The sequence below is a fragment of the Micromonas commoda genome, chromosome 2 (genome assembly GCF_000090985.2).
Source record: "Micromonas commoda chromosome 2, complete sequence".
NCBI classification, from domain to species: domain Eukaryota; kingdom Viridiplantae; phylum Chlorophyta; class Mamiellophyceae; order Mamiellales; family Mamiellaceae; genus Micromonas; species Micromonas commoda.
Genome location: NC_013039.1, coordinates 488,382 through 509,780, shown reverse-complemented (window position 1 = coordinate 509,780; position 21,399 = coordinate 488,382). Strand labels below are relative to the sequence as shown.

The 21,399-nt window shown below is 65.0% G+C and overlaps 14 protein-coding genes across 14 annotated transcripts; 9 read left to right on the top strand and 5 right to left on the bottom strand.

Moving 5' to 3' along the window:
• Window positions 1–17: 17 nt before the first annotated feature.
• MICPUN_78707 (predicted protein) lies at window positions 18–3,866 on the top strand (the record flags this gene model as incomplete). Its single annotated transcript, XM_002499932.1, has 1 exon — window positions 18–3,866. One exon carries the CDS (start codon window positions 18–20, stop codon window positions 3,864–3,866), a length of 3,849 nt encoding a protein of 1,282 aa, XP_002499978.1.
• Window positions 3,867–4,701: 835 nt separating this feature from the next.
• Window positions 4,702–5,916, top strand: MICPUN_54162 (predicted protein; the record flags this gene model as incomplete). Its single annotated transcript, XM_002499931.1, has 1 exon — window positions 4,702–5,916. The coding sequence occupies one exon, from the start codon at window positions 4,702–4,704 to the stop codon at window positions 5,914–5,916; it is 1,215 nt and encodes a 404-aa protein (XP_002499977.1).
• Window positions 5,917–6,161: 245 nt separating this feature from the next.
• On the bottom strand, window positions 6,162–8,198 carry MICPUN_56321 (predicted protein; the record flags this gene model as incomplete). Its single annotated transcript, XM_002499448.1, has 1 exon — window positions 6,162–8,198. The coding sequence occupies one exon, from the start codon at window positions 8,196–8,198 to the stop codon at window positions 6,162–6,164; it is 2,037 nt and encodes a 678-aa protein (XP_002499494.1).
• Window positions 8,199–8,354: 156 nt separating this feature from the next.
• On the top strand, window positions 8,355–9,001 carry MICPUN_93520 (transcription elongation-nucleosome displacement protein). Its single transcript, XM_002499930.1, has 2 exons — window positions 8,355–8,480; window positions 8,631–9,001. The coding sequence occupies exons 1-2, from the start codon at window positions 8,370–8,372 to the stop codon at window positions 8,874–8,876; spliced, it is 357 nt and encodes a 118-aa protein (XP_002499976.1). The 5' UTR covers window positions 8,355–8,369; the 3' UTR covers window positions 8,877–9,001.
• A 60-nt stretch (window positions 9,002–9,061) lies between these two features.
• Window positions 9,062–9,637, bottom strand: MICPUN_99050 (predicted protein; the record flags this gene model as incomplete). The annotated part of the gene is made up of 1 exon (XM_002499447.1): window positions 9,062–9,637. The coding sequence occupies one exon, from the start codon at window positions 9,635–9,637 to the stop codon at window positions 9,062–9,064; it is 576 nt and encodes a 191-aa protein (XP_002499493.1).
• A 356-nt stretch (window positions 9,638–9,993) lies between these two features.
• On the top strand, window positions 9,994–10,659 carry MICPUN_99051 (predicted protein; the record flags this gene model as incomplete). Its single annotated transcript, XM_002499929.1, has 1 exon — window positions 9,994–10,659. The coding sequence occupies one exon, from the start codon at window positions 9,994–9,996 to the stop codon at window positions 10,657–10,659; it is 666 nt and encodes a 221-aa protein (XP_002499975.1).
• A 336-nt stretch (window positions 10,660–10,995) lies between these two features.
• MICPUN_99052 (carbonic anhydrase) lies at window positions 10,996–11,859 on the top strand (the record flags this gene model as incomplete). Its single annotated transcript, XM_002499928.1, has 1 exon — window positions 10,996–11,859. The coding sequence occupies one exon, from the start codon at window positions 10,996–10,998 to the stop codon at window positions 11,857–11,859; it is 864 nt and encodes a 287-aa protein (XP_002499974.1).
• A 310-nt stretch (window positions 11,860–12,169) lies between these two features.
• Window positions 12,170–14,233, bottom strand: MICPUN_56325 (predicted protein; the record flags this gene model as incomplete). Its single annotated transcript, XM_002499446.1, has 1 exon — window positions 12,170–14,233. The coding sequence occupies one exon, from the start codon at window positions 14,231–14,233 to the stop codon at window positions 12,170–12,172; it is 2,064 nt and encodes a 687-aa protein (XP_002499492.1).
• A 53-nt stretch (window positions 14,234–14,286) lies between these two features.
• MICPUN_56326 (predicted protein) lies at window positions 14,287–14,604 on the bottom strand (the record flags this gene model as incomplete). The annotated part of the gene is made up of 2 exons (XM_002499445.1): window positions 14,287–14,350; window positions 14,483–14,604. 2 exons carry the CDS (start codon window positions 14,602–14,604, stop codon window positions 14,287–14,289), a joined length of 186 nt encoding a protein of 61 aa, XP_002499491.1.
• Window positions 14,605–14,735: 131 nt separating this feature from the next.
• MICPUN_107788 (ras-related gtp-binding rab2-like protein) lies at window positions 14,736–15,842 on the bottom strand. The gene is made up of 3 exons (XM_002499444.1): window positions 15,768–15,842; window positions 15,539–15,573; window positions 14,736–15,387 (listed from the first exon to the last, which is right to left on the bottom strand). The coding sequence occupies exons 1-3, from the start codon at window positions 15,776–15,778 to the stop codon at window positions 14,771–14,773; spliced, it is 663 nt and encodes a 220-aa protein (XP_002499490.1). The 5' UTR covers window positions 15,779–15,842; the 3' UTR covers window positions 14,736–14,770.
• A 505-nt stretch (window positions 15,843–16,347) lies between these two features.
• Window positions 16,348–17,673, top strand: MICPUN_107789 (predicted protein). The gene has a single exon (XM_002499927.1). The coding sequence runs from the start codon at window positions 16,350–16,352 to the stop codon at window positions 17,631–17,633; it is 1,284 nt and encodes a 427-aa protein (XP_002499973.1). The 5' UTR covers window positions 16,348–16,349; the 3' UTR covers window positions 17,634–17,673.
• Window positions 17,674–17,776: 103 nt separating this feature from the next.
• MICPUN_56329 (hypothetical protein) lies at window positions 17,777–18,676 on the top strand (the record flags this gene model as incomplete). The annotated part of the gene is made up of 1 exon (XM_002499926.1): window positions 17,777–18,676. One exon carries the CDS (start codon window positions 17,777–17,779, stop codon window positions 18,674–18,676), a length of 900 nt encoding a protein of 299 aa, XP_002499972.1.
• A 160-nt stretch (window positions 18,677–18,836) lies between these two features.
• On the top strand, window positions 18,837–20,501 carry MICPUN_56330 (predicted protein; the record flags this gene model as incomplete). The annotated part of the gene is made up of 1 exon (XM_002499925.1): window positions 18,837–20,501. One exon carries the CDS (start codon window positions 18,837–18,839, stop codon window positions 20,499–20,501), a length of 1,665 nt encoding a protein of 554 aa, XP_002499971.1.
• A 111-nt stretch (window positions 20,502–20,612) lies between these two features.
• Window positions 20,613–21,382, top strand: MICPUN_56331 (predicted protein; the record flags this gene model as incomplete). Its single annotated transcript, XM_002499924.1, has 2 exons — window positions 20,613–21,113; window positions 21,179–21,382. 2 exons carry the CDS (start codon window positions 20,613–20,615, stop codon window positions 21,380–21,382), a joined length of 705 nt encoding a protein of 234 aa, XP_002499970.1.
• Window positions 21,383–21,399: the final 17 nt, after the last annotated feature.

Below are 21,399 nucleotides of genomic sequence, written 5' to 3'. Positions count from 1 at the left end.
GCCTGGAGAACGTGCAGATGGCGAAGGAGCTCACTCACATCGCATGGGACCCCCAGGGCCACGTGCTCAGCGTGGGCACCGCCAAGGGTAACCTCCTCCTCTACGACACCAGGATAGGCAAGACCATGAGTATCATGGGCAAGCACACCAAGGGAATCACGTGCGGCGCCTGGAGCGCCGACGGGCGGCTCGCCCTGGGAGGGGACGACAAGCAGATCACCGTCAGCCTCGGCAACGGCGACACTGAGTTCCAGCTCGCCGTCAAGGACAAGCCCAAGGAGCTCCAGTTCGCCCCGGAGGCATCCTCGGGAGGATCCTTAGCCGCGACGAAACGACTTAACCAGATCAGCGCGACCCTCTTGGGAGGTCTGTCGTCGATATACCTGTACAGGTTGGGCGAGTTTGGCGAGGACCCACCGGATATTCGCAACCCGGCTGAGCTCAGGTTTGACCCATACTACGGCAAGATCAAATCCCATCACTGGGCAGGAGCCGGATACCTCGTCGTGTGCTTCGACAGCGGCCAGTGCGTGCTGTGCAGGATGGAGGGCGGCGAGATGGAGCAGGAGCTGTGCAACTTACAGCCCTTCACGGGTGCCGCGGCGATGGCGATGAAGACGGCGTTTTGCGCGGATGTAGGTCGGCTCGCGGTTTTCAGTGGCCCGACGGTGAAGATGATAGACGTGAGCAACGGCGATCTGACCGAGAACACGGGCGATGCGCTCGAGTTCAGCGTGAACTGCGAGGTGACGTGTTTGGGGTGGTCCATGGAGGGGCAGGTGCTGACTGTCGCGACCAGCGATGGGGAGCTGTACACGTTTCTCGCGTCGCTTCCGAACCTTTGCCGCGCGTTCGGAGACAGGTGCGCATATCTCACCTCGCTTCTCGAGGTTACCGTGGCGGATATCTCCCTGAACAAGCTGCGTGCGGTGGCGATCGACCAGGAACCCGTGTTTTTGGCCCTGGGCCACCAGCACGTCGCGGCGGGCATGAACAACCAGGCTTGGTTCTACCGCGTGGGACCCCCGGAGGAGGGTCTGGAGTATCCCCCGGAACGGGTGAACCAGCGCGAGTACATGGGAAGCGTGGATGAGGTGAGCATGAACGATACGCTCGCGGCGGTGAGGAGCGAGGGGCGGGTCAACGTGCACGTCATCGAGCATAACGATGACCCGACGGAGAGCATGGATTTTCAGCTCCCGGCGGCGGACATAACTTCGGCGGCGATGACCCGGGATTTCCTCGTGTACGGCACCGCGTCCGGAAATATCGTGTACTACTATCTCCCCGGAAAGACCGCGGTATCGGAATACAGGCACGAGGTCGAGGGTGTGGAGTGTGGCATCGTCAAGGTTTACCCCAATCAGCTCGGAACCCGATGCGCATTCATCGGGTTTGACGGCGTCGCCATGGTTTATAACCCGGTTTCCAACCAGTCTTACCCCATGCCCGAAGTTGGGAGCACCGTGCAGGCGATTCTGTGGGACGTCCACGACCCCAACACGGTCGTCGTGGCGACCGGCGCGGAGTTTCAGGTGTACACATTCGCCGACGTCACCATCAACGGGTCGATGGTGGAGGCTGTCGGGTCGCACCCGCAGATGCCGGGCGCGTTCCCGGTGCTGTTCTCGCTCGGTAAGGTGACGTGCCAGGTTCCCGGCGGCAGGATACACACGGAGCTGTTGTCCACGCACGCGCCGCTCGTAGACCCCGAGCGGCCCACGAACGGCGACCGGGGCCGCGATCGCTTCGTAGCGGCGCTTAACATGAACCGGCTGCAGGACGCGTGGGAGGTTGCCGCGCAGATGCAGATGCCGGAGATGTGGGAGCAACTAGCGCACAGGGCGATGACTCACATGGAGATTGAGTTCGCCATTAGGGTGTACCGGTTCGTCGGGGACGCGTCCATGGTGATGTCGCTGGAGAGGCTGGAGCACATAGAGGACAAGGACATGCTCGCGGGGAACATCCTGATCCTCTTCGAACGGGACGATTGTTACGACATGGCGCAGGAGTTGTTCCTTCGAAGCGGCCGGCCTCAGGCGGCGCTCGAGATGCGCAAAGATCTGAAGCACTGGGAGGAGGCCTTGGAGCTCGCCAAGACGGCGGATCCGGGCCAATTGGACGACATATGCCGGGAGTACGCTGGAGTCCTCGAGTCTCGGGGTGAACACGACGCCGCTTTGGAACTGTACGAGCGCGCGGTCAAGTACCCGGACCAGAGCGATAAGGAGCTGGCGCGGGGCAACGCGGGGATCGCCCGGTGCCTGCTGCACCTGGGCGACGTCCGCCGGGGTAAGATCATCGCGCTGGACAGCGGCTCCGAGCAGCTCTGCCGCGAGTGCGCGGATATCTGCGAGAAGCTGCAGCAACACGAGGATGCGGCTCAGTTGTACGAACGGGGCGGCGAATACGAGAAGGCTGCGGCGATATACATCGACACCAAGCTCTTCCATCTCGCCCGGCCCATCATGCAGAAGGTGTCCACGCCCAAGTTGCACGCGAGGTACGCCAGGGCGAAGGAGAACGAGGGGAAGCTGAAGGAGGCGGCGGATGCCTACGAACTCGCCAGGGACTTTGACAGCGTCGTGCGTCTGCAGCTGGAGCACCTGGGGGACCCGGACAAGGCGTTCGCGCTGGTTCGCATGTCGCGGAGCGTGGACGGCGCGCTCATGTGCGCCAAGTGGTGCAAAGGGGAGGGCGACGCCGCCGCCGCGATTGAATTTTTGCTCATCGGGAGAAAGGTGGACGAGGCGTTTCAGCTCGCGCGAGAACGCGGCGAGATGGACCTGTTCGTCACCTCGCTGGGCGACGGCGGCACGCCCGAGGAGTACCGAAGGCTCGCGAAATTCTTCGAGAACGAAAACGACCGCGCGCGCGCCGGGGACATGTACGCCGCGTGCGGCGAACGCGCCGCTGCCGTCGGGGCGTACCTTCGAGACGCGGACAAGCCGGGCGTCTTGGATAAGGCCATCGACGTCGTCGGCGAGGCGAGGGACGATTCGCTGACGTCGACGCTCGTCGACTACCTCATGGGCGAATCCGACGGCGTGCCCAAGGATGCGAATTACCTGTTCAGGCTGCACATCGCGCTCAGGGACTACGACGCGGCGGCGAAGACCACCGTGCTCATCGCGCGGCAGGAGCAGGAGATGGGCAACTACAAGATGGCGCACCGGCAGCTCTTCGACGCGCATCGCGAGCTGACGGGCGAGGGGCGGCGACCGCCGCCGGAACTCACCGAGTCGCTCATGCTCCTGCACTCCTACGCGCTGGTGAAGCTCAGGGTTAAGCGGAAGGATCACACCGGCGCGGCGAGGTTGCTGCGCAGGGTGGCGAGCAGCATCGACAAATTCCCCGCGCACGTGGTCCCCATCCTCACCTCCACCGTCATCGAGTGCCAGCGCGCGGGTCTGAAGAGAAGCGCCCTGGAGTTTGCCACGCGGCTGATGCAGCCCGAGCACAGGAAACAGATCGCGGAGGCGTACAAGCGCAAGATCGAGACCATCGTTCGCAAGCCGGACAGGACCGAGGCGGAGGCGGAGGCGTCGCCGTGCCCCATGTGCGACGCGACCGGGTCCGAGTGGGACCTGACGTGCGACAGCTGCAGCGGCGTCATCCCCTACTGCGTCGCCACCGGGAAGAGGGTGCGAGTTGGTGAGTGGGCCAGGTGCCCCGAGTGTCTGTTTCCGTGCAACGCCGGAGACTATGTCGACGTCGTCGCTCAGGAGAAGGCGTGCCCGATGTGCTCGCGGGAGGTGAGCCTGAGCGCGGTTCATCCCCTGGACGACCCGCTCGCGACGATCGGTCGCGGGTCAAAGGTGATGAACGAGGCGAACGGCGTGCACGGCATGAACGAGGAGTGAGCGATGATAGCGACTTAGCGGGCGGCTCCCGGCCGCCTCTGACGAAAACGGATGGAAACGTTTTTCGCCCTGCCCACGTTTTTCACGACCCTCTCCTCAGGATCTCGGCCTGGGCCAATGAGGAAAAAGGGCGAGATCCATCTTTTCCTGTCGGCCTATCAGGGAAAAGGTAAAAGGGCGTCTCTGAAACGTTTTTCATTGGAAAATCCCTGGTAAAAGCGACCCATATTTTCAGCCTGCCCACCTGATTGGTGCAGAGATCCGCGGGAACCGTGGAGGTGGCAGCTGATTCGTCAAGAACGACAGCCAGCTCGGATATTTTACGCTTTAGATTTCCCTTTTCCCAAAATATGAGTCACGAGATCTGTTGTGAAAAATCATAAATTGGCGAAAATCTGGAAATTGAATATGCGCGTTCAGTATTTGTACCCAGCTGACTGGTGTTTGCACATTAAATCTGGACGCGCATTCACGCTGCAGATTTCGCGCGTCCCGAAATCTCTGCAATCGAATGAAATGCCAGCAAGCGCGCTTAGTTGGCAGCTCCGCGATGGATTTTCAAGAGACCGTCTCAGGCGCCCGGCGTGGCACAACCGCAGTGCGCCGTCGCGGTGCGTGACGTAAGCGCAGGTGCACGACACCCTCACGTGACCTGTGCATCATTCGTTCGACCTCAGTCGGGCCGGCTCGTTCGCAGCGCGGTCCATTCGTCGAAGTTCGGAAGTGGCGGTGCACCGCCATCTTGTTTTTTTTGGAAATCCGCGGCTCTTCGCACTTGCCTTCGGACCCGGAACACGCGCAGCGCGAGCTCGTCAAGCCAAAAACGCGCGGATAAATGACAATGTCAGTTAAACTGCCGACGCAGCCACCCATCCCTAGGGATGTGTCGGCTTCCTTCGCCGCCGCCACGGCGAAGGACGACAAGGAAGCGAAGCAGGCGTCGGGCGGGAAATCGACAGACGCGGGAAAAGCCGATGCCTCCGGGAAGGCTCCGTTCGTCGCTTCCGCGGGGATCGACGCCGCTGCCATTCCCGCGTTCCCGCCCGCCATGGCCGGCTTCATGCAGGGAGCCAAGTTCCCTCTGCCGCAGGTGGGCGCGAACCCCTTCGCGCCGCCCGCGGGGTACCCTCCTATGCCGGTACCTCCGCCGCACTCCGGCCCCGCAGGGTCCCAGCCCGGCGCAGCCGGCACCGCGCAGTGGAACGCCATGCTCCAGTACTACGCCTACTACTCCTACCTCCTCTGCAACGGCGGCATGGGAGGCCCAGTCGTCGACGGCGCCGTACCCCGGGTCGCGCCGCCCCCGCTCGTGGACGTGACCGCGTGGCGGCCGGGTGCCGCGCCGGGGGGCGTGCCCGGGATGCCCCACCACGCGGGGATGCCGGGCGCTCCTCCCGGGATGACCGCGGCTCACATGCAGAGCGTGGCCGCCATGGTGGCCGCCATGGGCGCGGGTCAGCACGCCATGGCTGCGGCCGCCGCGGCGATGGCGGCGCCCCACGGAGGCAAGAGGGGCGACCACGGCAAGAAGCGGGAGCGGCGGGGCGACGATTCGGGCGACGACGCCAGCGACTCGGGGGGCTCGAGCTCGTCGAAGCGCGGGAAGAAGCGCGGCGCCAACGGCGGCGAGCAGAAGACGTGCGTTAACTGCGGGGTGAGCCGCACGCCGTTCTGGAGGAAGGAACGCGTCGGGGGTGGGTCGCTGTGCAACGCCTGCGGGCTCTACCTCGCCAAGAACGACGCGCCGAGGCCGGCTATGCTGTGGAGGAGGGGCGGCTCAGGGATGGGAGCCGCGGAGGGGGCGGCGGCGGCGGCGGCGGTTGGTTCCATCGCGGGCGCGGGCGCTGGAACCGACGCGGTTCCGGTCCCGACCCCCGCGGCGGCTGCTTTTCCGGCGGCTCCAGTGCCGACGGCGACCGCGGCGGCGACCGAGGCTGAGGAGCCGGCGAAGGCTGAGGAGCCGGCGAAGGCTGAGGAGCCGGCGAAGGCTGAGGAGAGCGTTGAGGCGGAGCCGAAGAAGGAGGAGCCCGCGCCCGCGCCCGCGCCGTGATCGCGAGCGAGGCGATCGCCCCCGCTCGCCGCCGTCACCCTCGTCGACATCGCACACGCTCCCAGAATAATACCACGGAGACGCGCGCGAGACTGCTATTATACACCGGCGAGGGTGCGCGCTGGAATGTACACCTGTATGAGTACCGTAGTCACTTTCACAAGGAAATCTTTCTTCTGGCTGGGCGCCGCGTGCGACGCCCGGACATGTAATAACGAACAGAATCAAGAGAGGACGAGTGCGCGTCACGCGACGCCGTGCCTGATCCGGAAGTACGCGCGGACCAGGGTGTCGACGTGCGACCTCCCGCACCTCCACGCCATCGCGTCCGCGCCCTCCGTCCCCGCCGGTGGCGCGTCCCCGCCGCCTTCGCCCCCCAGCTCCGCCGCTCTCACCGCCTCTCGCAACGTCTCGTGCGAGCCGTTCACCACCCCGGCCGCGATGGCGAGCGCGCGCTCCGTCGCGTCCAGGTAGAAGGACAGCGTCAGGCGCTCGCTGAGCATCTGCGTGGCGGCCGCCGCGGCTCTCCGGTCGGCGTCGTCGTCGCCGTCGTGCCTCGTGAGCTCCTCGGGGATTGCGTCCCTCCGCTCGCGGAGGATGGCGACGAGATCCCGGAGCGCGGCAACCTCGACGTCGAGGGACCCTCGCGCTTCGCCGCCCGCGCCCTCATCGTCGTCATCCTCCTCGTCGACGTCGTCCGCCGTGAGGGACCTCACGCCGCCGTAAGGGTCGTCCATGCGTCGCATGTCGTCCACCACGTCGACGGCGTCCTCCTTCTCGCCGGCTCTCGCTCGCTTCGCCTTGGTCCCCTCCGCGTACATCGCCTCGTCGTCCCCGTCGTCCCCGTCGTCCCCGTCCCCGCCGCCGTACATCTCCGCGTACATCGCCTCGTCGTCCTCGTCGTCCCCGTCCCCGCCGCCCGCGTTCCCGCCGTACCAATCGTCGAGCTCGTCCAACTCGCCGACGATGTCGTCGTCGGTGCGAACCCGGGTATTTTCGCCCGGGCTCGGTTCCTCGACGCCGAGCCGTTTTCGCTTGATCGCGTCGAGAGCCGACGCGAGGGGCGGGTAGGTGTACCCCGGCCTGCTCGCGACGCGAAGCTGCGCGACGGCGCCGCCGGGGACGCCCGGGATGTGAAGCGGCACGACGTCGTTGGAGCTCCCGTCGGGTTCGGCGTTGTCCGGGACGGTGAAACCGTACCTGACCAGGAGCTCGGAGTTGCTCCTCGCGCCGTACGCGATTCGAATCGGGTCGCCCTCGTCAAAGTCCCTGAGGGCGCCGACGACGACGGACCACTTGCCTATGTAGTGCCTGCGCCGTGCCCAGTTTTCTATCGGGACGATCTCCCAGCGGCACTCGCGGGGTTTCCTGTGGTGGTTCGCGCAGTCCAGGACCGGGACCAGGATCGTGTGCTCGCTCTCCTCGGCGGCGTCGGACGTCTCCTGGCCGGGAACTGTGGCGTTGAAAGATCGGCTGTGTATCGCCGCGACCGCCCTGCGAAACGTCTCGCGGAGAAAGTCCGTCGGGATCAATGGATAGAGCTTAGCCTCGACCGCCATGTCGGCCAGCTCATCCTTGACGACGTTCCAGTCGTGCTCAAAGTCCTCGGCGGCTTTGCGCGCCAACTCGAGGACGTGCGACCCCTTCAGCAGCTTCTCTCGCGTCGCGTCGTCCCACCACGTCGGAGATTCATCGAAGTCTTCTCGGTCCAGGAGCCAGTGGTACGGCGCCCACGTGCTGTACTGGATCGTGGATCGCATGTGCAGCGCATCGAAGGTCACCCTCATGGCGAGAGCCACGTCCCCTCGGGGCATGCGGAGAATGGACGCGGCCTCGCCCTTGACCTTGCCCTTGACCTTGCCCTTCTCGCCACCGTCGTTATTGCCGTCGGTATCGCGTTTGGGTTTCGAAGGTGCGGTGTGCGCGTCGATGAACGGCCCGATGCGCTCGTCCTTGAGCGCGCCTGCGGCGGTGTAGCAGATGCACTCGGGGATGCCGAAGATGATCTCCCCGTTCTTGATTGGCCCCACCGCGCACAAACCCCGGTTACCCTTCTGGTTTAAACCTAGGTTATGGTGAACCTCCCCGAACTCGTCGAGGATCTTGCGCGAGCACGCCTCGAACGCAGCGAGCTCGTCATCCTCTGCGGGGGGCTTCGGGCGCCCCACCTTTCTGTTGTGGTAGTCGGGGTCGTCGTCGGGGGTGGGTATGTAAGGGGGGCGGTCGCGCTTCTCCTCCTTGGTCGGGTCGAAATCCTTGTAACCGGGCTCGAACATAAACATGGCGCCAGAGGAGTCTCCCAAGAGTCGGGAGCGACCTCTGATTGCGTCGTTCGTGTGACGCCGTGCCCGAGAATGTGACCGCCGACGGTTAAGAATTTTATTCAGGCGGGCAAACAGAATGGCACGCGCGGGATTAGGGCTGAACACAAAGAGCCGCACGAGTCGCTCACCATGGCGGCCACCGCGACGAACCCGCTCGATACCGCGGCGCAGCCCCCGAGGGAGTTCATGAAGCACACTCGCGCGTGCTTCCGCTGCAAGCTCGTCAAGACCTACGAGCAGGTGCGCGCCCGAACCCCGCGCCCCGGTGAACCCCCCCGATCTCCCGCGGGACCTTCGCCACACCGCCCGACCCAGCCCCCGAACCCGCGGACGTGACGTTCCCAGCCTCCCGACGGCTAATCCGCTAACCGCGCATACCCTGACCCACAGTTCTTCGAGGAGGGGTGCGATAACTGCGCGTTCTTCCAGATGATCGACGACCGCGATCGCGTCGCCGAGTGCACCACGCCATCCTACAGCGGCGTGGTCTCGGTGATCGATCCAAAGAGCTCGTGGACGGCGAAGTGGCTGCGGCTGGGGAAGATGGTGCCGGGGTGCTACGCGCTGGAGATTAACGACGACATGCCGGAGGGGATCCAGGCGGAGATCGAGGAGCGCATGGAAGGAAGAGGGTGAGCCGGGCTCGCGCTCCCGCGGGGGGGGAGTCTTAGCGGGGCGATCATCGGGCGGTTCGCGCGTCCACTCGGATAGGTAACGCCGTGGTGTATTAATATAGACGTTTTTAGCTGCTAAGTGTTAAATAATGTGGTTGTGGGGCGCCTCTCCGGCGCCCCGTCGCTATCGTCCCGCCTCCTGGCGCCTCACTCCTTTGCCGCAGCTTCATCTGCCATGTACGCCTCCAGGGTCTTCTTCTGCATGAGCCTGAGCATGTTCATGAACCCGTTGGTGCGGCTCGGCGTGAGGCTCTGGCCCAGGCCCAGGAGCTCCACGAAGTTGGGTTCCACCGCCATGATCTCCTTGGGCGTGCTCCCGCTCAGCCCCTCCACCAGCAGCGCGGCGAGGCCCTTGGTGAGCTGCGAGTCCGAGTCGGCGGTGAAGTACACCAGTCCGTCCTCGATCCTCGGCACCACCCACACCTGGCTCACGCACCCGGGAACCTTGTTATCGTCCACCCGGTCCGCCTCATCGAAGCCCTTCAGCTTCGCCGCGAAGAACAGCAGCTGCTTGTACCGCTGCATCGCGTCGGGGACCATCTGGAACGCTGAGACGATCTTCTTGAGGTTCGCCGGAAGATTCTCCGTGTCGGCGGCCGCGACGGCGGGAGACCGGACCCTGGTGCGGACTGGGGCGCGGTCGCCGGCGGTCCGTCGGGAAAGGGTCGCGCGGCAGGCCACCGCGGGCCTCGCCGAGAGGTGGTGAGCGGCGACGGAGGACATCGCTCGCGCTTCGAAGTGGAGCGCGCAGAAGAGATAACGTGGCTTGCTCTCAGGAGCCTCCCCTGCTCCCCGCAGTGTCGAAGATTTTCGATCGATCCGAGCTGCGCAGCAACGACCGTTTTTTCTTGGGGATAGCGCGCCCTATCGCCACTCCTCCCCCGCGCGACCCGCGATGACCGCCTCACGATCCCTCCGCGCGCTTTCCCTGATCGCGATCGTCGCCCTGGCGTGCGTCGATATGGTCGCGTGCGCCACCTACGACGGCCAAACCGGCTATTTGGGCAAGGCAAACAGGGACACGTAAGACTTTCCTCGGAGAACACGAGCCCTCGGAGTCGTGGCTTCTTTCAGGGGCGATGCTGACCACCTCTACCCTATCACCCCATCGCAGGGCTTCCGGAAGGGACACGAAAGCGCGCGGTCGCCGCCGATACTCCGGCGGCAGCACCGGTGTGAATCGGTATCGCCCAGGTATGCGCGGGAGAGGCCTCCTCCAGACCGCTGACGAGGTCGTCGTCGAGAACGGCGACGTCCCAAAGGACTGCGTGACCATCCTCGAGATCATCGACTCGCACCCCGACCTCACCGAGCTCTCGAGCGCCATCGCCGACCTCCCGGTGGTCCGCGACGCGCTCGACGCCGACAACGAGACCGACACCTTCTTCGCACCCTCCAACGAGGCCATAGACGGCTTCACGTCCTGGGCAGGGTTCAACGACACCAAAGCCGGGCTGCAAGAGCTCCTCGGCGACACCGAGTGGAAGGCGTACATCGTCGCGTACCACGCCGTTCCCGACGAGATGTACACCATCGATAAGCTGGAGTCCCTCGAGGCGGGCGACAGGTTCCTCGAGGACGCGTTGGAGGCTGAGATGCCCCTGATGTACGTGCCGAAAGAGTACAAGGTTGTCGGGATGGGATCTGCCGCCAACATTGTGGGTAAGAACATATACGCGTGCAACGGCGTGCTGCACATTATCGACGCGGTGCTGCTGCCATTCGACGGTAGGGTAGTGTCTTGAACTCTCTTCTTTTTTCTTTTTAACATAATATCACATCCTATTTGAAGTTGGTGACAGTGTTTCGGTGATCACTCGGTTCGGGGTGGTGATTCTGTCCATGAGAATCACCACCCCGAATCAACCAAAGAAACAGGATGTTGAGAGCTGGAAAAAGAGGACGTGAGCACTAACCCTACGCATTTTTTTGTGGGAGCGACTCTACTCCCCGGCGACGGCAAGCTCAGTCGGGCACAGAAGCAGCGGCTGCTCGACGCGAAGGAGGCACTCGACGCCAGGTACCCCGACAGGCCAACCTCCATCAACCCCGACGAGTACGACGACGAAATTGAGGACGAAATGACCGAGGTCGAAGAGGCCCCCGCGCTGTACCCGTGCGCCGAGGCCGAGCCCCAGTCCCCGCGCGACGTCACCCCGGGTTTCGTCGGCGAAAAGCCGTCCCGTCTGCCCCCGTCATCCATCGTCACGCGAGTTGACACCATGGCGCTGGTCAACGTCCACTTCCACCTCGGCGCCGAGCACAGGTCGGAGGGTGAGTACGACACGACAAAACCCTCGGACGACACGGAAGCGAGGAGGAGGCTCCGCAGGCTCCTAGACTCCGGCGACCCCGCTTTACCTCTCGAAACCCACGGCTATTACTGCGACCAGTCACCCGGTTACGTCGAGAAGCGGGACGCCGGCGGCTTGGGCGAGTACGCTTTTGAGCACTGCGAAAACGTCGAGGTTGGCCAAACCTACGAAGTGCACTGGGTTTACTCCACCGGCGCCGCCGCGGAGGAATCCGAGCGACTCGCGCCCGGCCTCGGCGGCGCGATGAGCACGCAGGTAAACCCCACCGTCGCGGTCCGCGCCCAGGTGTTCTACGTGACCGCGGACCGAGGAGACGACCTCGAGGGCCTCGCCTTTTCCGGTTGGCAATCGGAGATGATCGGCGACGGCGACGCGGCGTACTATTCCGGTTCGACCACCGGGCGCGGGTACGACAACGACGCGTCCTGCTCGCCCGTGCAGGTGTCTTGGAACGTCGACAGAAGATGCCGGGCGGTGAGCGCCGCGTCGTTGGACGCGATGTGCGCGGCGATGAGGGAGCGCGGTATGGAAGCGGACGCGGCGCCGCAGGGGTCGAGGGACCTGGTGACTGAGGCGCTGTCCGCGACGGAGGCGTACGACATGACCAGGGAGCAGATCGACGCAAACTGAGAAGCACGCACACGAACAATCAACGGATGAGTGTCGCTCGGGTAACAAACAGACGCATCCGCAAAGGATGAGGTTTGATGTTCGATGTTCGGTATGGTGTGCGTGTTATCTCCCGCATAACGAAGGACAAGAAGTTCCTGTTCAATGGGGGATCCGCCATGCACACCATGCCGAAATAGACATCACAGCCTAATTTGTTGATGTGGAAGGGCAATATCTTCACGCGGATGCATCTGTTTGTTATCTCAGCACGTAATCATGAGGACATCGTGTCCACAAGGATGAATGAAAACGAATTTTGATGACATGTCTACGCCGCCGGTAAGCCTCCCCGCTTTCGCTCGAGCATCTCGGTAAAGCCCTGAACCACCGGCTCCGACAGACCCTCGGGAAGCGTCCGGATCGCGATCATCACGCCGTACTGCATCGATCGGAACAGCCATATCCTCGCCCACACCCTCGCGGTCCTCAGCTTCCACTTGATCCTGATCCTCATCGGGAGCGCGGCGATCCCGCCCTTGCGCCTGCCGCACTCCGCCAGCGCCGACGGGAGCGAAATCCCCAGGCACGAGTACCGCGCCATCGCCCACTGCCGCCGCCGGTCCATCCTTCGCCCCACGTCGCCGCCCATGAACCCGCCGAGGCTCAGCCCGAGCAAGCCGCGCCCGCCGGTTCCCTCGCCGTACATCGCGCGCTCGTGCGCGTCCACGTCGATAGCGAGCTTGCGCGTGATGTTTCGGATCAGCGCGTTGGCGCGCATCACGATCATCATCTCCCGCGGGAGCGCTCGGCCGAACTCGCTCACCTGGTCCATGCTCAGCGGCGGGCGGCCCCCTCGCACCAAGCCGTCCACGCGGGCCTGCGCCGCCTCCGCGGACCGGGGGTTCGCGGACGCCGGGTCCCCGCCCGGCGCGTCCGCGTTCCCGGACTCGCCCCCGCCCATCGGCTTGACGTTGCTCGTCTGCCTGGCCATCAGCTGGGGCAGGATCCACTGCAGCGATTTCGGCACGCCCATCTCCTCGCTCACGGCGCGAACGCGAGCCGGGTCCCGCATCGCCACCGCGTGCCACAGCTCGCACATGCGCACGCGCTCCCGTTCGTTGAGCTCCGTGTACAGTCCGTGGTCCAGCAGGACGATCTGAACCTTGCCCGTCAGCGGCTGGCCCCCGGCCCGGGCGCCAAACGGCCACCACCGCCGGCGCCGGCTCAAGATGCTCGGCTCCGCCGGACTCATCACCGCCGCGCCGAGATCGTTACCGCCCGCGGACAAGTCGCTGGGCTGCCGCCGCACGAGCATGTTGCCCGGGTGCGGATCCCCGTGCACGAACCCGTGGCACGCGAGCATCCTCGCGAACGTGTCGGCGAGCGCCGAAGCCGCCGCCGCGGGGTCGATCCCGGCGGCTCTCAGCCCGGGCCCGTCGTCCACCTTGACGCCCCGCACGTACTCCATGGTGAGCACGCGGCCGGTGGTGAGGGACCAGTGGATCTTGGGCGTGACCATTCGCGCGTCGTCGGCGAGCGCGCGACCGGTCCGTTCGCAGCTTCGACCCTCCCACGTAAAGTCGAGTTCCCTCGAGAGCCTGTCTCGAAATTCGGGCACGAGGAACGAAAAGTCAAACGAGGGAAACGCGACGCAAATCGCGCCGGTGATGAAGCGCATGGTCGCGAGGTCCACGTCGAACTGTCGCCTCAGTCCCGGTCGCTGCACCTTCACCGCCACCTCCTCGCCGGCGCTGGTCACCGCCCTGTGCACCTGCGCCAGCGACGCCGCCGCGATGGGCTCGCGATCGAATTCGCTAAACGACGTCGACCCGCTGACGCCGCCGGCGAGTACCGGCTCGTTCGTCGCCCCCGCGCTCCGTTTCACCGCGTTCGCCGCCGCCTCGTCGGACAATTCCGTGGCGCCGAGAGCCGTGGCGTCGCGAACGTCGTTCCCCCCGCCGAAGTTCACGAGGTGTTCCACCGCTCGGGGCGAGAGCTCGTTCGCCACCATCTCGCGAACGTCCGACCACTCCAGCGGCCTGGCGCTGTCCTGAAGCTTGGAGAGGTGGCGCTGGTACGGCGCGGGCATGCCGCTCGCCGTGCTGATGAACTGGCCGGCCTTGGTGTACAGCCCCCCGTTGCGCTCGCACAGGCGCAGGAGCCTGGCGGCGGACCGCTCGTGGACTTTATTCCTGGCGTCGAGAAATTGGGGAGAGTTCTTCTCCAAGCCGGCGAGGCAGAGCTTGTAGTCCGCGACGATGAGCGCCGCGGTGGCGGTGGCGGTGACCGCGCGCGTGACGCCGACGCCGCCCTTCCTGTCGTTGGCGTCCCACGCGATGAACGCGGCGGAGCCGGCGGTGGCGGCGACCGCCACCGCGCGCACCCTCGACATCTCTGTTAACCGATCTTCTGCCCTAACTAACGTGTGCCAACTCCGATTGGGGTCTACTTCCTCCTAGTCTGGGGAGTGGAGTCCGCCTTGGCGTACTGGGACTGGTAGGGATTCGACCTGCGTGTCGAGGGAGACGAGGAGAAAGTCTCGGTCAGGCGTTTGCGTGGCTCGTGCTCGATGGAGGAACGAGATCCGGTCGCGATCGGGAATCCGCTCGTTCGATGACGTAACATCAACTAACGCGCGCACCTGTTGTACTCGTTGCGCGCGTTGTACATGCGAAGGCCGAAGGCGAAGGCGGGGGCTGCCAAGCAGGCGTAGATTACGTACTGAGCCGTGCCCTGGCTGACTGCTCTGTCCAGCAGGCCCATCGGCGACCGACGCTGGGCGCGGGCAGATGGTTGTGCCAGTTGGCGTCGAGGCGTGGCCACTTCCGGTCCAAGGCTGTGAAAACCAGACGAGCGAAGGTATTACCTTCGCGAACCAGCGAGGACCCCGGGCGAAGAAGATCGGCCTGATGTTACAACAACGACTAGCTCAGCAGCACTGCCCGGCCGCGCCGCCGCCTCCTCCCACCCTCGGCGCGGCTCCCGGGTTGACGAAGCCCCCTTGGTTGGCGCCGGTGCCGCCGGCGCCGTACCCAACCTTGATCCCGTGCGACTCGTTGCTCACGTCCAGCCCGTCGTCGATCTTCTCGCAGATGACCGACGCGGTGTTGATGAACGCCTCCTCGACGTTATCGCTGGTCTTGGCGGACGTCTCCAGGAACACCAGGCCGTGCTCCCTGGCGAACTCCTCCCCTTCCTCGCGCGACACCTGCCTCTTGTGCGCGACGTCGGACTTGTTGCCGATGAGCATGATGGTCATGTTCGGGTTGGCGTGCTGCCTCGCGTCCTCGAGCCAGGAGGAGAGGTGCTCGAACGTCTCCCGCCGCGTGATGTCGTACACCAGCAGCGCCCCAGCGGCGCCGCGGTAGTAGGAGCGGGTGATGGACCTGAAGGACTCTTGCCCGGCGGTGTCCCAGATCTGAAGCTTGATCTGCCTGTCGTTGATGCTGACCATGCGCGAGCCGAACTCCACTCCGATGGTCAGGTCGTGGACGTGCTGGAACCTCTTATCGGTGAACTGCAGGAGCAGGCACGACTTGCCAACGCCTGCGCGCGCGGAATCGGCGGAGGGATCGGGGACTTTGGTCAGCACGGGAGGGGAGGGCATTTCTCGGAAGACGCGAGAACTCGTCGGCCAAGGAGCCCCCGGGGGCGAGGGAGGTGGGGGAACGGTCGAGGGTCGGGTTTGGACGCGCACCCGTGTCGCCGATGATTATGTACTTGAACAGATACCTGCGAAAGGGGCGAGAGGCGAACGGGTGGGGGTCTTCAGCGCCTCGGAAGAGGGGTGCGACGAGGGTCCCGGGATGCTGAATTTATTCCCCCGACGCGACGCGGGCGGGCACGGCCGGTGGGGACCGAGACGCGGGCGCGCATTCGCGCGCTCTCGCGGGGTTAGGAGGGGTGGATCTCGGTCGGTCACTCACGCGTAGCTCATGGCCGCGTCGCTACCTCCTTCGAGTCGGGGTGGACGACCGTGGCTCGGCGCGACCGGTGCGGGCCGCGGCAAGGAATAATGCCAGCAAGTCATCTCAGCTGGTTGGCGAAACCGTGGGCCCTGCGTGTGACTCGGCCGTTTGAAGGCAGCGCCCGCACAACTCCCAGGAACGATGGAGGAGTCCACGGAGCCCGAGCCCGCGCCGGATTCGCCCCGACCTGTCTCTGACGAGGAGGTGTACAAGCGATGGTTCGGTCTCGCCGACCAGGACCAGGACGGGCGCGTCACCGGCAAGGATGCCGTGGAGTTTTTCGGGCTCTCTGGCCTCCCCAAGGAGGCGCTCTCGCGCGCGTGGCAGCTCGCGGACATCAACCGCCAGGGGTACCTTGGTAAAGACCAGTTCGTGCGCGCGCTCCGGGTCATCGCCATGGTGCAGAGCGGCACCGAGGTCTCGAAGCTGAGCATGGACGCCCTGGACGCCGCGGTGGCTGAGGGATCGCTGCCCGTCGCCGAGCTCGAGGGCCTCGCGCACGACAGCAGCAACACGAACAACCCGTTCGCCGCGAAGGCCATGTCCGAGTCCCTGAGGGAGGTGGCCGAGCGCACGGGCAACACCTACCCGACCAAGACCACCCCGGGGCGTCGTAACCCGGGGTCCAACCCGCGCGGTCAGAGGATGACCGCCGCGCAGGCCACCGGCATCGTCGACGCCCTCAAGGAGATCTACAAGACCAAGGTCCGGCCCGTCGAGGAGGCGCTCAAGTTTGGCTCCTTCTACTCCCCCTTGCTCACCGACGGGGACTTCGAGGGCAAGCCGAACGTGCTGCTCCTGGGCCAGTACAGCACCGGTAAGACCACGTTCATCAAGCACCTGCTGGGCACCGAGTACCCCGGGTGCAACATCGGGCCCGAGCCGACGACGGATCGCTTCGTCGTCGTCATGCACGGCAAAGAGCCGAGGGTCACCCCGGGGCAGACGCTCGCGGTGCAGACGGACAAGCCGTTCACGGGCCTGAGCAACTTTGGCAGCGCGTTCCTCTCCAAGTTTCAGGCGAGCTCGTGCGACGCGAAGCTCCTCGAGGAGGTGACGATCATCGACACCCCCGGCGTGCTCTCCGGCGAGAAGCAGCGCATCGACCGGGGGTACTCCTTTGTCCACGTCTGCGAGTGGTTCGCGGCGAGGTCCGACGTCATCCTGCTGCTGTTCGACCCGCACAAGCTGGACATCAGCGACGAGTTCAAGTCGGTCATCGCCAGCCTGCGCGGCCACGACGACAAGGTGCGCGTGGTGCTCAACAAGGCGGACCAGGTCTCGGCGCAGCAGCTCATGCGCGTGTACGGCGCGCTGATGTGGTCGCTGGGTAAAGTTTTCAACACCCCAGAGGTGTGCAAGGTGTACGTGGGTTCGTTCAACGATCAACCGCTAAACACGGAGAACAACCAGCTGGGCGCTGAGCTCTTCGAGAAGGAGCAGAGCGACCTCAAGCGGGACCTGCTGGACATCCCCCAGCGATCGTGCGACCGCAAGGTTAACGAGTTTGTGAAGAGAGTGCGAGCGTGCGTCACCCACGCTAAGATCATGACGCACCTGAGGGGGAAGATGCCGCTGATGGCAGGGCACGAGTCGAAGCAGAAGAAGCTGTTGGGTAGGTTGGATAAGGAGTTCGAGGAGTGCGTGCACACCCACCAGATACCCAAGGGTGACCTGCCCAACGAACGACGGTTCGCCGAGATTTGCAAGGGGATGCCCATCTGGAAGATGCCGAAGGTCGACAAGAAGCAGATGAAGGCTCTGGAGGAGGTGCTGTCGGTCGACATCCCGGAGGTTATGCGGCGGTTCGATAACCCTTTCTGAGCTTGAGTCATGATTGTAACGATACGTCCATCATTCCTGTACACTTGAGAGCCGGCCCTCGCCCTCGCTGCAACATTCTCGGCTGGACCAACGCAGAGAAATGATTTTCAGCGGGGAACGAAGCTTTTTCGTGTGCACAGCCGATGCGCGACTGGGGCTTAGATCCGGGAAGCCCGCAATGGGCGCCGGATCCCTACGCAGAGGTCGACAGCACGCGCGTTTCTCGACGAAGGGAGCACGCGCGGCGCGCGAACGAGCTGGACAAGAGGCTGGCGTCTCCCACCGCCCCGGACCCGCTGAATCTCCCGGAGCACTACGCCGACATCATGTGGAGGGAGCACGTCTCCAGGTATTGGGGGAAAGAGCCTAGAGTTCGAGAGTGGTCGCGGCTTCGCGAGGCCGAGGGGAGCACGCCGGAGGGACTCCTGCGTGGGGCAGCTCCGGCGAGGTGGGACGCGGAGCGATGGCCCAGGTCGCGCGTCCCGGGAAAACGATTCGTGCAAGTTCTCCGGGACGACAACGTCGCCGCGCCAGTCGACGAGGACGAGAACGCGCCCGAGGTGGACATCGTCAACTCCGATCGGTTGTACGCTCTCGGTAACTTCGACCACTTCTTCACCCCCGTCCCGTCCCCAAGAGAGGAAGGCGAGGACTACGTACCCTCGCCGTGGGAGGTCACGACGACGCCCAGGGAAGCCGAGGGCGCGGATGACGACGAACGCCCGGGTGACGACGTGTGCCCCGCGGCGAACGCGACCGAGGATGACGGCCCACCCGACTGGTACGATAAGGTGGTGGTGGACCGCGCGCGGCTGTCCCGCGGCGTCAGGTTCGAGAGCAAGGGTGAGACGCGCGAGGAGGCTGTCGCGCGGAGGCTCCGTGGGCACCCAACTCCGGAGGAGGCGAGGCAGGATAAGAGGAGGGACAAGAGCAGGGCGATGAAGGAGCTCAAGGAGGTGAGGCACGCGCTGGGTATGTCCAACAGGGTCGTGGGAGAGAAGGATGACGACACACGGGCGAAGGAGAAGGGGCGTAAGTACTAGGTAGTAGCGGTTGTAGCAGATAGAAGCGTTTGTTTTGTTCTCCCGACGGTCGAACCTTTTTCCGAGTCAGCAAGTTCGCTTTTGACCAGCTGAGCTCACAACCCGGGGCGGGCACGTGGCAGCCGGAGAAACGCAACCCACCCACGCCGCTCCCTCGACCATGCCTTACATCTCCGTCGACGCCCTCGTGGGTGACGGACCCGTGGCTCCGCCCCCAACGCTCGCCGACGGGGGCCGCGTCTCGGAAAACGCCCTCCGAGATTGGGGCGCTCCACCCGCGAATGTCGACGAGGACCCGAAGCGCGTTGCGTGGCGCGCAAACTACACCGCCGAGCTCGCGCGCGTGCTCAACACCCCCGCGGACGACTATCACGACTCCGCCGCGCGACTCAGCGGCCTCGTCAAGTCCGCGCTCCTCGAGTTCCGGCACCTCAAGACGGAACCGTCCAAGTTCTTCGAGGCGCACCGGCTGCTCGTCAATCACGGCTTCGAGCAGGGGCCGGGATTCAGCATCAGGTTCACGGTCCAGTACAACCTCTTCGCCGGGACCGTGCTCGAGCTCGGAGGTCCCGAACACCTGAGGACGCTCGACGAGATGCAGCGAAACGGCGAGCTCGGGTGCTTTGCGCTCACCGAGAAGCTCGCGGGCGTCAACTCCGGGCTGGTGGTTCAGACGACGGCGAGGTGGGTCCCGGATGAGGGCGCGTTCCTGCTGCACACGCCCCACGACGGCGCGTGCAAGAACTGGATCTCGCAGGGTCTGACGGCGTGTAAAGCGGTGGTCATGGCGGACCTCATCGTCGGCGGCGAGAGCAAGGGACCTCACGCGTTCTTGGTCGAGCTTCGCGCGAAAGGTTCCGGGCCGGGGTATCCCGGCCGGACATCGACGGGGGTGACCCTCGGGGACATGGGCGCCAAGACCACGGGTAACGACCTGGATAACGCGTGGATATCCTTCGAGAATAAGTGGATCCCGCGCGAGTCCCTCCTGGACCGATACTGCGACTTGACCGTCGACGGCGGATACGTCCCACGGGGCGGAACCTCGGCGCCGATGTCGAACATGGAGCTCATCGGCCAGCGCCTCTTCACCGGCCGAGTCGCCGTGGCTCAGGGGGCGCACGAGTTCAGGCGCCGGCTGTTCCGCAGAACGCGAGCGCATAACGACGCGAAGCCGTGCTGGGCTCCCGGCGGCGGCAGCCACAGCGCCAAGAAGACGCTGATGCTGTCGTCGGTGCCGCAGCTGAGAGCCCTGTATCGCGACGCCGACGCGAAGGAGGCGAGGATGACCGCCTACCTGGCCTCGGTGGAACGGGACCTGTGCGAGACGCTCACGAACGGTACGAGGCCCAGCGCGGAGATGGTCGAGGCGGTGGCGGCGGCGAAGGTCTCCGCGGTGGACGAGGCGATCGAGTACTGCCACAGGCTGAAGCAGGAGGTTGGCTCCTACGCGCTGATGGCCGGCACCGGGTTTGAGCACACGGACTTTCTTCAGTGCTGCAAGTTTGCCGAAGGCGACAGCAGGATCCTGCTCATGAAGGTGGCGCGCGATAGGGTCAAGGCGTACGGTCGCATCGCGGCGAAGGGCGGCGAGTTTCCCTCGTGGATGTCGCCGAGGGAGGCGAAGGCGGTGGCTGAGCTGGCGAAGGCGCTCCAAGCATCCGCCGCCGGGGGAAAGAGGCCAGCGGAGGCTTGGGAGGAACACTGGGACAAGGCGTACGCCACCGCGAGGTTGGCGGTGGATGACATCGTGACCAGACGCGTAGGCGGGCCGGATAAGTGGTCCAACGCTGGGTGGCGCTCGACGCCTGCGAGCCGGTTATAGCTGAGAGGGGTTTGAAGACGTTTTTGATCAGTCACGAAGTCCGCCTTCTTGTCGTTCTTTCCCCGCGACACAGCTGTGCGGCGCCGAGGGCCCAGCCCGGCGCGGCGCGACATGTCGTTGCTTATGGGCGAGTGGAAGCATCTAAGGCGCACGCCGCCGGGCGGTGTACCCGCTGACGCGCCCGCATCGCCACCGAACCACCTCCACCTCCGCGCGCTCCCTGGACGCGAAAGCAAGTCCTTCGCCACTGGCGACGGGCCGCCCTCCTTCTTCTCCAGCGCTCTCCCGTTGCTCGAGCCGCCCATCGAAACCCCTCTCCCTCTTCCCGCGCCACTTAATCCTCGCCGCGCGCGCGGAAGGGCCTCCTATGACGCCGTCACGGCGCTCACTGAGCTCAAGCGCTCGCTCGACTTCGACGTTTCAGAGGAACGTGGGAGCGCCTCTCGAGTAGCAGGCGGCCGCTCTCGCACGAGCCGCAGGCCGCGCGAGGACATGAACGCCGCGATGATGCCCCTCCTTGCGACAGTACCCACGGCGGCCGGACCCGGAGCCCCAAAGGCGCTGCCCGAGCTCCCAAGAGACATCGAGAAGATGAGCTACCGCGAGTTGAAGGTTGGGTCGACTCGTTCCTTCCTTCCCGATCCTCTCGCCGCCTCAACGCGTCTCTCATTCCCCAGGACCACTACCCCCTCGTCTTCGGGAAGGCGACCAACAGCAACAACAAGGGCTGGTTGTACAGGGTCATCAAGGCTCGCTACGTGAACCCGGAGGTCGAGGGGGAGGAAGACGCGACCGCGGGGGAAGACGGGATCGCGGCGGCTCGCCCTCGCCGCCGGAAGCGCGTGGACTACCTGGCGGTCGTGTCCGCGGGCGCGGCTTGAGCATGCGCGGGGGAGCA

Coding starts and splice junctions, on each gene's coding strand:
- MICPUN_107789 (XM_002499927.1), top strand. CDS start 16,350: ATGTCCGAGTCCCTGAGGGAGGTGGCCGAGCGCACGGGCAACACCTAC.
- MICPUN_107788 (XM_002499444.1), bottom strand. Junction 15,388..15,538: donor CATAATCATCGGCGACACGG/GTGCGCGTCCAA, acceptor CCGCGCGCGCAG/GCGTTGGCAAGTCGTGCCTG.
- MICPUN_93520 (XM_002499930.1), top strand. CDS start 8,370: ATGGCGGCCACCGCGACGAACCCGCTCGATACCGCGGCGCAGCCCCCG. Junction 8,481..8,630: donor TCGTCAAGACCTACGAGCAG/GTGCGCGCCCGA, acceptor CCTGACCCACAG/TTCTTCGAGGAGGGGTGCGA.